This window comes from Zeugodacus cucurbitae, chromosome 6, assembly GCF_028554725.1.
Source record: "Zeugodacus cucurbitae isolate PBARC_wt_2022May chromosome 6, idZeuCucr1.2, whole genome shotgun sequence".
NCBI classification, from domain to species: domain Eukaryota; kingdom Metazoa; phylum Arthropoda; class Insecta; order Diptera; family Tephritidae; genus Zeugodacus; species Zeugodacus cucurbitae.
Window position 1 is genome coordinate 28,793,860 of NC_071671.1, and position 15,380 is coordinate 28,809,239.

Consider the following 15,380-nt stretch of genomic DNA (forward strand, 5'->3'; position numbering starts at 1 on the left):
CAAACGGTCTGAGGCTGATCGACTTCGTCGGGGCCCGAAATATGGTCGTCTGTAGTACTAGATTCCAGCATAAGAAAATCCATCAAGCTACATGGTTTTTCCCGGATCGAATCACTCGCAACCAGATCGATCATGTTGTGATAAATGGACATGTCTCCAGTGTTTTTGATGTGCGTACGCTTCGTGGTCCCAACATTGACTCGGACCACTATCTTGTAGCAGCTAAGATACGCACCCGCCTCTGTGTAGAAAAGCGCACACGTCAACAGACACAAGGAAGGTTCGACATCGAGAAGCTGCAATCACAACCGACAGCCGAACGATTTTCTACTCGACTTGCACTCCTGCTCTCTGAGAGCACTCATCAGCATCTCGGTATAAGGGAGCTGTGGGACGGCATATCAAACTCCTTACGTACAGCTGCAACCGAAACCATTGGCTTTCGGAAAAGCCAAAAAAACAGCTGGTATGATGAGGATTGTCGTCTCGCAGTGGAGAGAAAACAGACTGCCTACCTCGCAATGTTGCGATCGACCGCAACACGAGCGGGATGGGAAAGATACCGAGAGCTGAAGAGGGAAGCGAGACGCATTTGCAGAAAAAGAAAGAAAGAGGCAGAAATGCGTGAGTATGAAGAGCTTGACAAGCTGGCCGACAGGGGTAATGCTCGAAAATTTTACGAAAAGATCCGGCGACTAACTGAAGGTTTCAAGACCGGAGCACACTCCTGTAGAACCCCCAGCGGTGATCTAGTGGTTGATGACCAGAGTATACTGTGTTTGTGGAGGGAACACTTCTCTAACCTGCTGAATGGCAGTGAAAGTACTACACCAGGAGATGGCGAACCCGATTCCCCAATCGACGTCGATGGAACAGATGTTCCATTGCCCGACCGTGAAGAAATTAGAATAGCAATTACCCGCTTGAAGAACAACAAGGCGGCGGGGGCCGATGGATTGCAGGCCGAGCTATTCAAATACGACGGCGAAGAGCTGATAAGGTGCATGCATCAGCTTCTTTGCGAAATATGGTCGGAAGAAAGCATGCCCGACGATTGGAATCTCAGTGTACTCTGCCCAATCCACAAAAAGGGAGACCCCACAATCTGCGCCAACTATCGTATGATAAGCCTCCTTAACATCGCTTATAAGGTTCTATCGAGCGTACTGTGTGAAAGACTAAAGCCCACCGTCAACAAACTGATTGGACCTTATCAGTGTGGCTTTAGACCTGGAAAATCAACAACTGACCAGATATTCACCATGCTTCTTGGAGAAGACCCGTGAAAAAAGGATCGACACACACCATCTATTTGTCGACTTTAAAGCTGCTTTCGACAGCACGAAATGAGCTGTATGTGTTGTTCGACGACATAGACATAGTCCAGCGAATAAAAAGACAGCGGCTACGCTGGCTGGGTCATGTTGTTCGAATGGATGAAAGTGCCCCAGCTCTGAAAGTTTTCGATGCAGTACCCGCTGGTGGAAGCCGAGGAAGAGGGAGACCTCCACTCCGGTGGAAGGACCAGGTGGAGAAGGACCTGTCTTCACTTGGTATTACCAATTGGCACTAAACCGCCAAAAGGAGAGGTGCGTGGCGCACTGTTGTGGACTCGGCTATAACCGCGTAAGCGGTTTCTACGCCAGTTAAGAAGAAGAAGAATGTAATACATATTGATAAAATTGTTTGCAATTCATCAGTTGGAGCACAAACATTAGTAAATTACTTCCATGTGTTGTTTTGCATAAGCAGAAAGTATTCGGCATTTTCTTTTATTAATTTAAAAAATATTTTTTTTGATTTGAAATTTGTTTACTTTTGAAGAAGAATGTAATACATATTGATAAAATTGTTTGCAATTCGTCAGTTGGAGCACAAACATTAGTAAATTGCTTCCATGTGTTGTTTTGCATAAGCAGAAAGTATTCGGCATTTTCTTTTATTAATTTAAGAAATATTTTTTTTTGATTTGAAATTTGTTTACTTTTGAATTTCAAAATTTGAATTTTTGAATAAATGTAAGGGTTAAATCAATGGCAACAAACATGTCAAATTCGGGTAAAAAAATTAAAATGTCATATACTTAGTTCACTTTGTTGAATACACTTTGGTAAAAACTAGTAAGCAAGACACAGTTCTGATAAGAGAGTTGTCGAGTGAGGACAATTTTAAAGAGAGAGTTGTCGAGTAAAGTGCAAATAAGTTATAAGTTGGATTTGTAAAGTACACTGCAAGACGAGCAGAGTTACTAAACTTATGGAATATTACCTTAAAGTTACCATTTCTCCTCTTTTACGGCATGTCGGTGTGATTATCTTGCTCGCTCTCTCTCATAGATTTTGGTACCAATGTTGCATATATCTTTCTGCTCTAATTTTTCTTTGTTTTGGAAAAGCATGTGTCACTCTGTGGTTAGCAGAGCCCCCTGCAGTAGTTTTTTTTTAATCAGCCACGCAGCAAGTCATGGGTACTGAAACTCATTCAAAGAAATTTTAATAACACCACTACATACACACAAATGCAACAAAGGGCGAAATGTGCATAAACTCTTCTTTCGTACAGCACCCTGAATGATAGAAAGAAACAACCAAACTTCTCTTGTTTAAACAAGATTTGTTTTGAGCTATAACATGGCTGTTTGTGAAGTATTATTTTGCGTGTTTTATTTAAATCAGTGATCTGCAGACTAATTAAAGTTTAAATTATTTAACCACGCATTTTTATATAAGTAAAACGTAAAATATAAGTTTTCTAAAAACAAGAACTCTCGAAGGGATAGAAATATGTGTTGCAAGCAAATCCAGAACTATGGCCGCAAACGCTGCTACATCGAAGGCAAATCATTTACGCACCAGATATTAGTATGATAGTCTTTCAACTTGAAATTCGTCCTGGTTCAGTTATATGTAGTTGAATCGGAATTAGTTCAGGTGCAATGCCACATTTTTTATATGCAATTAAACCATTTGGTCATCTACATACACTTGGCATCCACGAAGTGCGGGTGCAACAAGCATGTGAAGAATTGGAACGACATGGTTTAGGTGCGTTTGCAACCGTTTATCATCGCGATGGGGATCAACTGGGTTTTGCCAATGAGCTAGAGGGCAAAGCAGTTGCAGTATTTTTGGACTTACCGGCACCTCAGTTGGCCGTGCCATTAGCAATTAAAACACAGAAATTAAAGGGTAAATTTAAGTGAATGTTTGTGATCATAGAAATTTAAAAACTTCTTGTATGTTTAATTAGGAGGACTTTTTTGATTCATTTTCACCTTGTATTGAAGAATCATAACGTTATTGTATCGCTTTACAAGGACATGGATTCACCGAAATTATTTCAATGGAAATACTACAGCAAGAGCATGGATGTTATGACTAGAACGTTGCCCGTGCTATATTTAGAATTCCTGAAACATAAGGTAATTATTACCAACTTTTATGTTGTAAAAATTCAAATTTTACTTTACATTTTATAGAAACCCTCCTCCCAGAAATTGGATGAATCTATTACTAGTAGAATTAATGAAAGAACAGATCTTACAAAACCTCCTAAAAAAACCAAAAGAGTCCTCACATAATGTGCGCAGCTTACACTTCCAGGTATTTGACATTTGCCACTCTTCCTCCAGCCTTTGTCAGATAGCAAAAATTGTTCAACTATTCATTACGTTTTACATATATATATAGTGTAGTACGATAATACATTTATAATGTAAATATAATAATAAACACCTAAATGGCATGCTATTTTAAATAAATATGAAATATAATTAATGAGTTTGTTATTAAATTCTCATTTGAGATTTTGGCAGAACTAACCGAAAATAGTTGGTATAGTTCCTGGGCATTTGTGGGTCGCAGTACTAAAAGTGCAAGTGGAGTTTTCGTTCGCAGTTTTGGGTTTTTCATCCGTAATTGTACCAAGAACAATACTGAAAGTGCCTATATAGTTTTGGTTCGCGGTTTCGGGTCTTTCATCCGTGATTGTACCAAGATCATTCACAGAATTGTGCAAGAGGTAAATATAAATTGTTAAATGATGAATGTAATGTGCAAGAAAGGGATGAACGATCACACGTACACAATAGTTTCGGGTACTTTTGTCAATTCGCCCTTAAGAATGAGAAACTTTCATTGAAACTGCAAGTACCACTCCCTGGCATTTCACCGGTACCTGTCAGGGCATCTATCAGTGGAGACTGTTCGATTTATCATATTCAGGGTAACCCTTTAATCACAGGTATTGGTCATTTGTTGGGTCATCGTTTCGTTACTTAAATTTGGTTCATTGGTCTTCATTCTATAGGTCACTTACTTTTCCGATTAAAAAGGAAAAATTGAAATTTTTTTTATTTTTATTTTTATTTATTTAATTGTATGAGGTATTTACATTTATAAATTAGTATGCTATTTCACATTTTTAATAATTATTATAGAATAATTTTTATATATTAACATTTTAGTAGAAAGTAAACTTTCATTTTTACAAACGTTTTGGCGGCTATCATTTATGCATTAACAAAATTTCCATATTTTACATATAAAGTTAGTATTAATTATTAAATTTTTATAATTTACAATTTCTCAAAAGTTTTAAGTATTGATTTTTTGTGTTATTTTACAATACAAATTAAATTTCACAACTATTGCCTAATAATGCCTCCTTAATCAAATCAGAAGCAAGATGAACAACTTCGGCGCCTCAATGTTGCTTTTAGAGCTCTGTTAATTATCCTTTGAAATTGCCAGACCGCCAATGGCTAGAATGCGTTAGTTTAGATATAAGCCACATGTGTTGTTAGGTTCAATATTCATTGGAGAAATCTGAAAGTAAATTTATTAATATTAAATAATAAAGTTGTGTTTAGCAGTAACAAACCTTTGTCCACACATTTTTTAATGGATCATAAGATTGCACACAAACGCCACCAACACTTTTTGTACCGCCTAACACATAAATTTGCCCCTTTGCTATTGTCAACTGGAAAAGGTAGAGCATAATAATTTATTCGAGCTTGTGTATGTTTACCGTTAAATGTTAACACTTACACCAACATGACCGCTTGGTTCCAGCATATCAACACATTGTTTCCAAGTATTGGTCACTGCGTCATAGCATTCACAATCGCCAAGTGGTGTTCCTGCAACTGACAAGCCACCAAAAACGTATATTTTATCCTCAAATACCGTGACGTTTGCTTCAAAACGTGGTTTCAACAAATTGGCGACCTGCTGCCACTCTGTGCCGTTATTGTCTAACCTAAACGATAAATTATTATTATTTATTAATTCACTATTTAATAAATTAATAGATTTATTAAGTAATTAATTATTTTATTTATTAATTTAAAAAAATTCCACATACCTATACACAGTGTCCAATGGCGTAGATGCCTTCATTCAATAGCGCCACATTCATGCCCCGTAAGTGCTGTGGCAATGCAGGCATGCTCTCCCACGTACATATTTCCAAATTGTATTCCTCAACATTATTAGTGCTTTCAGACATTGTAGCCACCAATGAAAAATTGTGTAGATCCAAGGCATCATAGGAGATACTGTTTAGCACGTCGAAAATAAGTGTAGAAAGTGCTACTCCAAAAGTCCGATGTAATTTGTAGTACATCATTCGATGCCTGAAAAATATTTAAAGTTAGTTAGAAATAATTAAAATATCTATATTCGTAGAACAAACCTTGTTATTTGCCTGTTGCGTTGTACGATTTTACATTTATTGTGTATTTGAATTGAGCTTTAATTTTTCCTCGTAAGTTTACAAATATCTGAAAAGGATAATAAAAAGATAAAAAGTATATTCTAACAAAAGATTTTATGTTTAGAATATACATAAGGTTTGGTATTATCAACTCACCCATCTGCCTAAAGTGCCATAATCCTTGTTCTGCTTCTCTTTTTAGTTTCGTATGTATGCACCAGATGTGCGTTGCAGCTTGCTATGCGATTTTCTGCAGTCATTTCCTTAAAATAAGCTGCAGCATCCAGTCAAGGATAGTACCGCTCTGTAAAGAGAAAATTAAATATATATAAAATAATATCAGTAACAAATTATTAATACGCACTTACATCCACTCACTTCAAATTTTCTTTTCATATGAATGGCGACCATGGCGGAGATTGTGATCGGTTCATTGTGCATCTCTCTCTTATACATACTGTAACGGATTTCCAAAATCTATCGTTTACTCTAAAACTCTACCCTGAGTTCGATCAATGGATTGTCAAATAAAAGTCACACTTTAATGGCTATACACTAATCTTTATTTCTAATTCCTTATAACTTAACCTTTTAGTACTCAATACTCCACTTTACAACTCTAACTTATAACTTGTTTACACTTAGCTCGACAACTCTCTCCTTAGAATTGTCCTCACTCGACAACGCTCTTATCAGAACTGTGTCTTCCTGCCAGTCCGACAGCCCTTATATAGTCGATTGTAAGCGATGCATCGTTACTCGACAACTGGCAACTACGAATATCGATCTCTAGATACATCTGGCAAGTTATCGATTTCGATTGTCAATTCTAGTTTGTTCTGGTGCCATTTTCGTTACAATGCCCTCCACTTAAGTCTGATCGTCCCGATTAGACATACTTCCAGAACCAAACGCTTAGCATTTCTTCCTTCAATTTCGTCTTCTAATAGTATGTTTACATATGAAAATAATCTCGTTATAAGATCGTTTAATAATCTAACCGTTTATAGACCAAAACGTTTGTGGAAACACGTAAGTAATTGCATGACTTTTTATGAAATTCCCACAAGTTATCCGCTTGTCGTTGTTTTTTAGGAAAGGTACGGTAATTTTTGGGAGCTCGACGTTGCTTACAATAGTGACAAATTCTTCAAGGAGAGCTTCCGGATGAGTCGGGAATCATTCTCAACTTTATGTAATGAGCTATCACACATTGGCAAACATAATACTACATACAGGGAATGTATTCCATTAGAAAAAAGAATAGCTATCGCTTTATACACCCTTGGTTCTTCTGCTGAATATAGAACAATTGGGAGACTATTCGGGGTTTCCAAAGCGTCTGTATGTTGTATTCTTAAAGATTTTTGCCGAGGAGTGTGGGACAAACTCTCGTCTAAATATTTAACCTGCTCATTTCTCACGCAAGAAAAAATTACGGAGTGCGTTGAAGGGTTTACAAAGATTAGATTTCCACAATGTCTGGGTGCAGTAGGTAAGCTTGTGAATTCCAAATACATATTTTACCCATAACATGCAAATACAATTTATTTCAGATGGATGCCATATTGAGATTAGGCCCTCCGCATCTGATGCTGTTGACTATTTCAACTACAAAGGTTGGTACTCAATGGTTTTACTAACACCGTTGTCCTCCTTAGCATTTCTTTCTCCATTGGCAATAATCCTAAACTTTAAATCAATCAGTAACCAAAAATTTTACTCGCAGTCGACGTCGCCGTTGTTTCCTGGACAGCAGACTGATAAGCCAGGAACATGGATATATGGATATCTTCTGTACCTGTGGTGGTGTCTATCCACCAATTTTCTAAAATGCTCTTCCAAACTTCGGATGAATCTTTCAACCATGATATCGGATTGTGGATGTGATGCAGCTTCAAATATTTTCCGAACACATAGCTTCTGGTACATCTTCCAACTTTTGATGTCCACGTCCACGATCTCGTCAGTCTCTTGGCTTAGAATTGGGTATTTCTTCATCGTAGCCATCAAACCACTCCTGTTTCCTGATTTGCTGGTAGGTAATGGACCATCTACAACCATGGCAAATCGCTGAAATGGTGCTTCCGAACCGTATTGCTTCATCTCGCTATGAATCCTGAGTCTAGTCCCCTTAACTTCAATGCACTGAGCACTATTAGCCTTCCAAGAAGTGAATGATTGACGACAACCAATCCAATAAAATCTTTGCTTTAATTTTCCAAAGGTTTCCGTGATTCTTATGTGCCCTTCACTTGGACCTTTGTGCATCTCGTAGCGAACTTTAGGTAATCTTTCGTTTCGAGCAACCATGAGAGATCGGGAGCAGTATCCTCCTTTGCCTTTCCACACTCGATATAAGCAACCAGCCACCAACTTAACACTGTTCCATTGTGGCTTTGAGACTAGAGGTTCTGCAGACGTTTCTTCTTTCTTTGGACGTTTCACAACTGAAGCTGCATGTTGAGATTCTTGTTCCTTCATATCACAATCTTTTGTCCATGACACATCTGTCTTCTCTGGGATCACCTGCGTCGATATATGCACCTCCTGTTCCTTCAACTGTGTCAACACTTGTGCTGAAACCTGTGATGGTATACACTCTAAATGCACTTTCAGCTTTGTTGACACCTCTCCTTTTTGTAAGGTCAACTCCTTCGACTCCTCCTCTTTCAACTGTGAGGACACCCAATTCACTTCCAACTGGGATAACAAAATCTCTCCATGCGCTTCCAAAGGTCTTGGCATACACGTTTCATTCGCTTCAAAATATGTGGACGTATTCTCCCCATGCTCTTCCAGCTGTCTTAACATGTCTGCTCTATTTGAGGACACATCCATTGACTCTTCCTCCTGCTTTTCCAGCTGAGAGGACACCCTATTCGCTTCCGAAAGTGTTTACGAAATCTTCCCATGCGCTTCCCAAGGCTTTGATATACGCGCCTCATTCGCTTCATCTCCTTCATTTCTAATGACTGCGTCTGGAACTGTGCCGATATGTGCCACAAAATCGTCTTCATGTCTTCTTCAGTTAACTGAGCCATTCTGCAGTTTTATCTGGCAATCCCACTTCTGACACCAATTGTAACGGATTTCCAAAATCTGTCGTTTACTCTAAAGCTCTACCCTGAGTTCGATCAATGGATTGTCAAATAAAAGTCACACTTTAATGGCTATACACTAATCTTCATTTCTAATTCCTTATAACTTAACACTTTAGTACTCAATACTCTACTTTACAACTCTAACTTATAACTTGTTTACACTTTGCTCGACAACTCTCTCCTTACAATTGTCCTCACTCGACAACTCTCTTATTAGAACTGTGTCTTGCTGCCAGTCCGACAGCCCTTATATAGTCGATTGTAAGCGATACATCGTCACTCGAACATTCTGGCAACTACGAATATCGATCTCTAGATACATCTGGCAAGTTATCGATTTCGATTGTCAATTCTAGTTTGTTCTGATGCCATTTTCGTTACAATACAAAAATTGGGATTGCCGAGATTGCCATTTAACTACAAAATGTTAGCAATGTGTATGTAGTGGTAAAAGCTGAAAAAATTGCATGTGTAGTGGTGTATGAGTTAGCTCCGTCTTGTAGGGTAGAGTATTGAGTAATAAAGAATTACAAATAAAGATTAGTATGTAGCCATTAAAGTGTGACTTTTATTTGACAATCCAGTGATCAAACTCAAGGTAGAGTTTCAACGTATTGGTGTTAGAAGTGGGATTGACAAATAAAATTCCATAGGAGATAATGGTTAATTTCAACGAATTAAAGATACCACAACTCAAATAGGAGTTGGAACAACGAGGCTTAGCAAGGAATGGGTTGAAAGCTGAGTTACAAGTCCTGTTGCGAGATGCCATGGAAGAAGAAAACATCAACGTTGACGAATATGTTTTCGAATCGGTGTTAGAGGAATCGACAACGAAAATAGAGGAAAAGAAAGAGACTCCAAGTCTGTCAGAAGTAATGGACATTAACATTTTTTTATCTTCAATTTCGTTGCAGATGTCGTTACAGCTTGCAGAGATGAAAGCCCAGCATCAATCATTGTTTGAAGCGCAGAGCACACGCTTAACAACAAAGTTGTCCCAAATAAAAGAGCAAATATCAGCACAATTTTCTTCACAGTTAAAAAAGCAGAAGTCGGAAGCGAATGGGGTACCAGTTGGAAAAGTACGAGGAGATTTTGTCAACACATTTGGAAGCGAATGAGGCGCATATGTCAAGACCTGTGTAAACACAAGGAGAGATTTTGTCAACACTGTTGGAATCGAATGGGGTGTCCTCACAGTTGAATGAGGACGAATCTATGGAGGTGATCTTAAATAGAGCTGTGGTGTTAACACAGCTGGAAGTGCAAGGAGAATGTATACAATCGCAGGTTTCAGCACAGGTGTCTACACAGTTGAAGGAGCCGATTTTTGTGGATGGTCAGAAAGAAAGATTACATAAAGTTCGCAATGAGATGCACATAAGTCCCAACCAAGGAATCTTGAGAATCACAAAAGCCTTGGAAAAATTTAAAAATCAATTTTATTGGGTTGGTTGTCTTCAATCAATGAGAGATTGCATTGCAACTAAAGTGTCGAGTTCCAGGCGAAATAGTCATATGGAGCAGTACAGTTCGAGAGCGCCATTTGAGCGATTCGCCATGGTTGTAGATAGTCCATTACCTACCAGCAAATCAGGAAACAGGAGTGGTTTGATGGCTAGGACGGAGAAATACCCAATCCTAAGCCAGGAGACTGACGAGATGGTGGACGTGGACATCAAAAGTTGGGAGATGTGCCAGAAGCTATGTGTCCGGAAAATATTTGAAGCTACATCACATCCACAATCCGATATAATGTTGGAAAAATTCACTGGAAATTTGGAAGAACATTTTAGAAAACTGCAGGTATCACCACAGGTACAGAGGATGTCCATATATCCATGTTTGTGGATTATCGCCCTAATGTCCAGTAAACAACGGCGTAGACGACTGCGAGGATAATATTTGGTTATTGATTGATTTTAAGTTTAGGATTAATGCCAATGGAGATAGACATGCTAAAGAGGAGCACAGTGTCTTAAAGACGAAATTAAAGGAAGAAATGCGTTTGGTTCTGGAAGTATGTCTAATCGGGACGATCAGACTTAAGTGGAGCGCAGTGTAATACTATGTTTACATATAACGAGATTATCTCCATTTACGAGCTTAACTCGATAATCTGTAATTAAGAAACGAGATTTCTCATACAAAATGCCTCTTTTGATAATCCGAGATTATAAAACTATTTCGTTTTATACAACTAGATTTTCGGTGTTATTCCTAGTTTTATCGATCATTTTGCGAAAAAGAGGAGAAATGTCAAATGAAAATGTAAACAAAAATGGCCGACAGCGAGAGAAAGATGTGTAACACAACAACAAATACAACACATTTGACAATTGATAATCTCATTTGGCTATATGTAAACGGTTAGATTTTTGAACGAGCTTAGAACGAGGTTATTTTCATATGTAAAAATACTATAACGAAAATGGTACCAGAACAAACTAGAATTGACAATCGAAATCGATAACTTGCCAGATTTATCCAGACATCGACATTCGTAGTTGCCAGAATATTCGAGTGGCGATGTGTTGCCAACAATCGACTTTATAAGGGCTGCCGGACCGGGAGCAAGACACAGTTCTGATAAGAGAGTTGTCGAGTGAGGACAATTCTAAAGAGAGAGTTGTCGATTAAAGTGTACACAAGTTATAAGTTAGAGTTGTAAAGTAGAATATTGAGTAATAAAGTGTTAATGCAGAAAGTAGTTCTATAAGAAAAAACTTTTCATTTCCACTCTTTGATAACTCCCGGTGTTGGATCGATCAGGGTAATTTTTTTGAAGCGCGGCCAAAGGCCGCCAACTCGGAAAGTATTTCTACACGAAAGAACTTTTCATTTCCCCCTCTTTGATAACTTCCGGTGTTGGCTCGAACAGAGTTATTTTTTTGAAGCGCGGCAGAAGGCCGCCAATACGGAAAGTATTTCTACACGAAAGAACTTTTCATTTCCCTTACTTATAGTACATATAGTAAATATCATAAACTTTCTTTATATTATCTTTATACAATATTTTTATAGGGCATTTGTTTTCTGCATTTGGGGTATTTATTTATTTTGATTCTTCTCATTCGTTTGCAAAATATCTGATATGGCAACACTTATTACTCTTTTGTTATTGTTGAAATTAAGAGATTTGTGTAAAATGTTAAATATTTATTTACAGCTATTTTCGTCATAATTTTTATAAAATAAATATGCAGAAACAATGTGGTGAAGTGTAAGTGTAAAATTAGTGCATAACATTAATACAATATTCTGTATACATTGTGAAAATTCGAGATAAAAGTTGCATTTTTTTCAACTTTAAGTGCGAATATCTCGAAAACTATAAGCTGCAGCTATATATATATACATATTCTTAATCTGGAAAACCTCCTCTTTCCAACTATACCCATTTTTTTGCCGAAAGACTGGGATAGTATACTAATGCCGACCCATAATGAATTCTGTGACTATTTATTACTTGTGACATATTAAAAGATGAAAAGTGAAGACAAAAAGTTAATGATGACAACACGTCAAATACTTCATCATTCAACAATATAATCCTTATCGTATTTCACCGCCGTCATTATTTTTAAATTATTTATAGTGCTCACCTTTGTGTGTTTTTATTATTTTGAAAGTATGGCTACATCGTTAGATAAAGTATGCACCTATAAGTGTATATGTAACTGTCAGTTACCAAAAATCTATTTTTCGTCTATTGGGCGTCTTTATGTATTTTATCAAACTTGTTTATTGCAATTTAGTTGTGTTCGGTGTTAAAAATTCGTTCTAAAAGTAAGTAGAATGTTCGACAAATTGTGTTGTTTAAAGATATGAACGATTTTACTGTAAGACTGGTTGGTTCACGTACCTAATGTTGATACATTTGTTATATTTCCTAAATTTTCTTATATTTGGAATCTGTATTCTACGTAATAAATAAAGAAACAATGATGTATCACATTTTTAAATTTTTGGTATTTCTAAAGGAAACGAAAATGTTGTTCTATGTAGAAGACTATGTATAGTCAACGTGATGACGCATCTTCAGTCATTGGTACTATCGATTTTTCTAACAATATCATTTGTCACCCAAACGATTGTTTTTTTGTGAATATATGTATATAACAACATTACATACTACCAATTTATAAGTTAGTGAAATAGTTTAGGTCATAATAATAAGTTTTTGTGAGCTGTACAAAAATTCTTATTGAACATGTAATGACAAATCGTACAAACTTTTAAGAATTTCTTAAATGTTGTTTTACTTATTTTTCTATGAAATTAGTACATAAATTGACATATGAAAATCATTTTATACTTTGATTTAATTTAAATATAAGAACATACCGTTTAATTTAAAATGTAAAAAGCAGTGTGATTTGTTTAATTAACATCCCGTTAAAAAAAACTTTAAAATATTTATTTTACGTTCTTGAAAAGTAGTGTTTGTATGTTTTTTTCTTATTTATTTTTTATTTATTTATTTTTTATTTATTTATTTTTTATTTATTTATTTTTTATTTATTTATTTTATAGTTGGTATAAATCCAATATAATCACTTCATGTATTTAGTACATGTTTTTTATTATTAATAAATTTTCTACACATGCCAACATAATCAATAGTGATGGAAAGTAAAGACAAGTAAAATATACTTAATCGCTAAAGTCTACGAATGGGTGAATTTCTATATACATACATATTTATAAAAACAACTATTTCGCTTCAATTCTTTTGATAATACAGTATACTCTCGAAAAGTAAATCGATTGGTATTTTGGGTAATTTACTTTTTCGAATAATTTACTTTTCCAAATACATATATACATACATTATCTGTTTTTATAATATTAAATGCATTTTTCAACTTAAAAAATTCATTCATTTATTTGCTTCAATAAAACATGGATTTACATGAAAAATATATTTACATTTACATACATACATATGTATTTACTATGAAGAGAAAAAATCTTGAATATTCTTTTGTTTTTTTCTTTTGCAATATATTTTCTGACCATTTTTGTACGACAATTCAAAAAGTCTGACACCTGATTTGCATCGTTTTCATTTTTAAACCAGTGGATCAAGTAGGATAGTTTATTTACTAAAAAGACGCGATAAACAAGAGAGTAAGTGTTTTTGCAACATAGTAAAAAAACATCGAATTTTTTATAACACTCTCTGAAAAGTAAATTTAAAAATTTACCATTTTCGAGGTGTAATCTTAAAGGTGATTAACTTTTCCGCGATTATTTACTTTCTGAGAATTTACTTTTCGATAGTATACTGTATCACTTTTTTAACAAAAGTTTATTAATTTATTAATCTTAATATACAAGCAATTTTTGAAATTTTTATTATAAAAGCTAAAGTTAGTGTACGGTAAAAATATTAAAAAATTAATAAAAAATAATGGTAAAAATAAATAAATAAAACATGAAAACAGTTTTTTTTAATTACCTCTTCAATTGTTATTGGAATAATTTACACTATTTTTACTATTTTCTAGTTGCATAATCGAAATTGGTGTCACTAAAAGTTAGATTTCGATGAAGTACCTATGGTATTTGCGCATGATATGAAGATTCATTGTCACATTAAACATTTTTTTATTGGGTTAGGTGGATTTCAGTTGAAAAAGGGGTATTTGTAATTATTTTTTAATATGTACAATCATATGTTAAATAAGCAACTGGCAGACCCGACAGACGTCCTGCATGATATCAGTATGTCAAACCAAGTGTGAAATGTAACAATTTAATTATTGAACAATTAAAAACATTTTCATATACCTTCAGTTTCTATACAGCAACAATGACGCCACCTATTTATGTAACATCTAGACGTTTATGAAGTATGCAGTGACGTGCACACGTAATATACATATAAAAACATAGCATAGCAAAGATGAATATTCAAACAGTATTATGTGAAAATTTTATTTAAAAACTAGCAGACCCGACCACACGTTTTTGTGGCTAAGGTATACATTAAATTAGTAAATATTTCAATATAGTGAAAAAATTCGTACGTATAAAGATAAACACGTTATAGCCGGAAAATTTGAAAATGATTGATATGTATTATTGTAGATCTGTATTAAGCGTAAATCATTATCATTTGTTAATCTTTGTTAGTTGGCTTTAACTTGGATTCGGTGAAGATATTGATTACCTTCTTCACAGCCGGTCTTGTTCTATTGCAAAGTCGAGGTTGATTTATGTTACGCAGCATGATGTCAACTCACACAACTTTTAATTGCAAAGTGAGTGGTGATAGTCCAGGCAATTTTAAATAGTCTGTAGGGTAATTGACTACGCCATCCTGGTTTGTAGCTGTGTCAACTGTTCTGGAACGAAATTCTAAATTGTCGCCTTGATATCATCGACATCTTTGTTTTTTACCACCAAAAAAGTCATTCAATCCATTTAAGGCTATTATATTGTGATTTCATGGCATGAAAAACACGCTGAATAAGCTCCTTTTTCGAGTCCATGAAGTGACAGAAATCTGTGGGAAATGTTATTAATCCGTCGAGGTGTTAATTGCTA

General features: G+C 35.5%; 3 protein-coding genes and 1 long non-coding RNA gene across 6 annotated transcripts in view; 3 read left to right on the top strand and 1 right to left on the bottom strand.

The window, feature by feature from the left end:
- The first annotated feature begins 1,890 nt into the window (after nt 1–1,890).
- On the top strand, nt 1,891–3,739 carry LOC105219986 (uncharacterized). The gene is made up of 3 exons (XR_008471936.1): nt 1,891–3,188; nt 3,250–3,421; nt 3,479–3,739. It is a non-coding gene; the product is annotated as an uncharacterized LOC105219986 (long non-coding RNA).
- Nucleotides 3,740–4,403: 664 nt separating this feature from the next.
- LOC105219982 (kelch-like protein 5) lies at nt 4,404–12,825 on the bottom strand. Of its 3 annotated transcripts, none has more exons than XM_029045476.2 (8): nt 12,691–12,825; nt 6,097–6,175; nt 5,875–6,022; nt 5,698–5,785; nt 5,368–5,638; nt 5,052–5,262; nt 4,882–4,983; nt 4,404–4,826 (listed from the first exon to the last, which is right to left on the bottom strand). In XM_029045476.2, exons 5-8 carry the CDS (start codon nt 5,400–5,402, stop codon nt 4,773–4,775), a joined length of 402 nt encoding a protein of 133 aa, XP_028901309.1. In that variant the 5' UTR covers nt 5,403–5,638; nt 5,698–5,785; nt 5,875–6,022; nt 6,097–6,175; nt 12,691–12,825; the 3' UTR covers nt 4,404–4,772. The 3 variants fall into 3 exon arrangements, with proteins under 3 accessions (XP_028901309.1, XP_054089796.1, XP_054089795.1); XM_054233821.1 differs by having other exon boundaries at nt 6,087–6,175; XM_054233820.1 differs by lacking the exon at nt 12,691–12,825 and having other exon boundaries at nt 6,087–6,608.
- LOC105219985 (uncharacterized) lies at nt 6,627–9,877 on the top strand. Its single transcript, XM_054233818.1, has 4 exons — nt 6,627–6,750; nt 6,814–7,213; nt 7,275–7,337; nt 9,740–9,877. Exons 1-4 carry the CDS (start codon nt 6,670–6,672, stop codon nt 9,787–9,789), a joined length of 594 nt encoding a protein of 197 aa, XP_054089793.1. The 5' UTR covers nt 6,627–6,669; the 3' UTR covers nt 9,790–9,877.
- Lis-1 (lissencephaly-1 homolog) overlaps nt 12,476–15,380 on the top strand; it is a 33,108-nt gene continuing 30,203 nt past the window's right edge. Inside the window, exon 1 of the mRNA XM_054233816.1 lies at nt 12,476–12,614. The gene's annotated coding sequence lies outside the window, so the exon portion shown is untranslated. The remainder of the gene's footprint in view (nt 12,615–15,380) is intronic.

Bases quoted from the DNA above. Each gene is read 5' to 3' on its own strand.
- LOC105219985 (XM_054233818.1), top strand. From the start codon at position 6,670: ATGTTTACATATGAAAATAATCTCGTTATAAGATCGTTTAATAATCTA. The intron at 6,751-6,813 runs GTAAGTAATTGC...GTTGTTTTTTAG, and splicing joins CAAAACGTTTGTGGAAACAC to GAAAGGTACGGTAATTTTTG. The intron at 7,338-9,739 runs GTTGGTACTCAA...ATTTCGTTGCAG, and splicing joins TGACTATTTCAACTACAAAG to ATGTCGTTACAGCTTGCAGA.
- LOC105219982 (XM_029045476.2), bottom strand. From the start codon at position 5,402: ATGAAGGCATCTACGCCATTGGACACTGTGTATAG. The intron at 5,263-5,367 runs GTATGTGGAATT...TTTATCGTTTAG, and splicing joins CCATTGGACACTGTGTATAG to GTTAGACAATAACGGCACAG. The intron at 4,827-4,881 runs GTTTGTTACTGC...ATTTACTTTCAG, and splicing joins TAAAAAATGTGTGGACAAAG to ATTTCTCCAATGAATATTGA.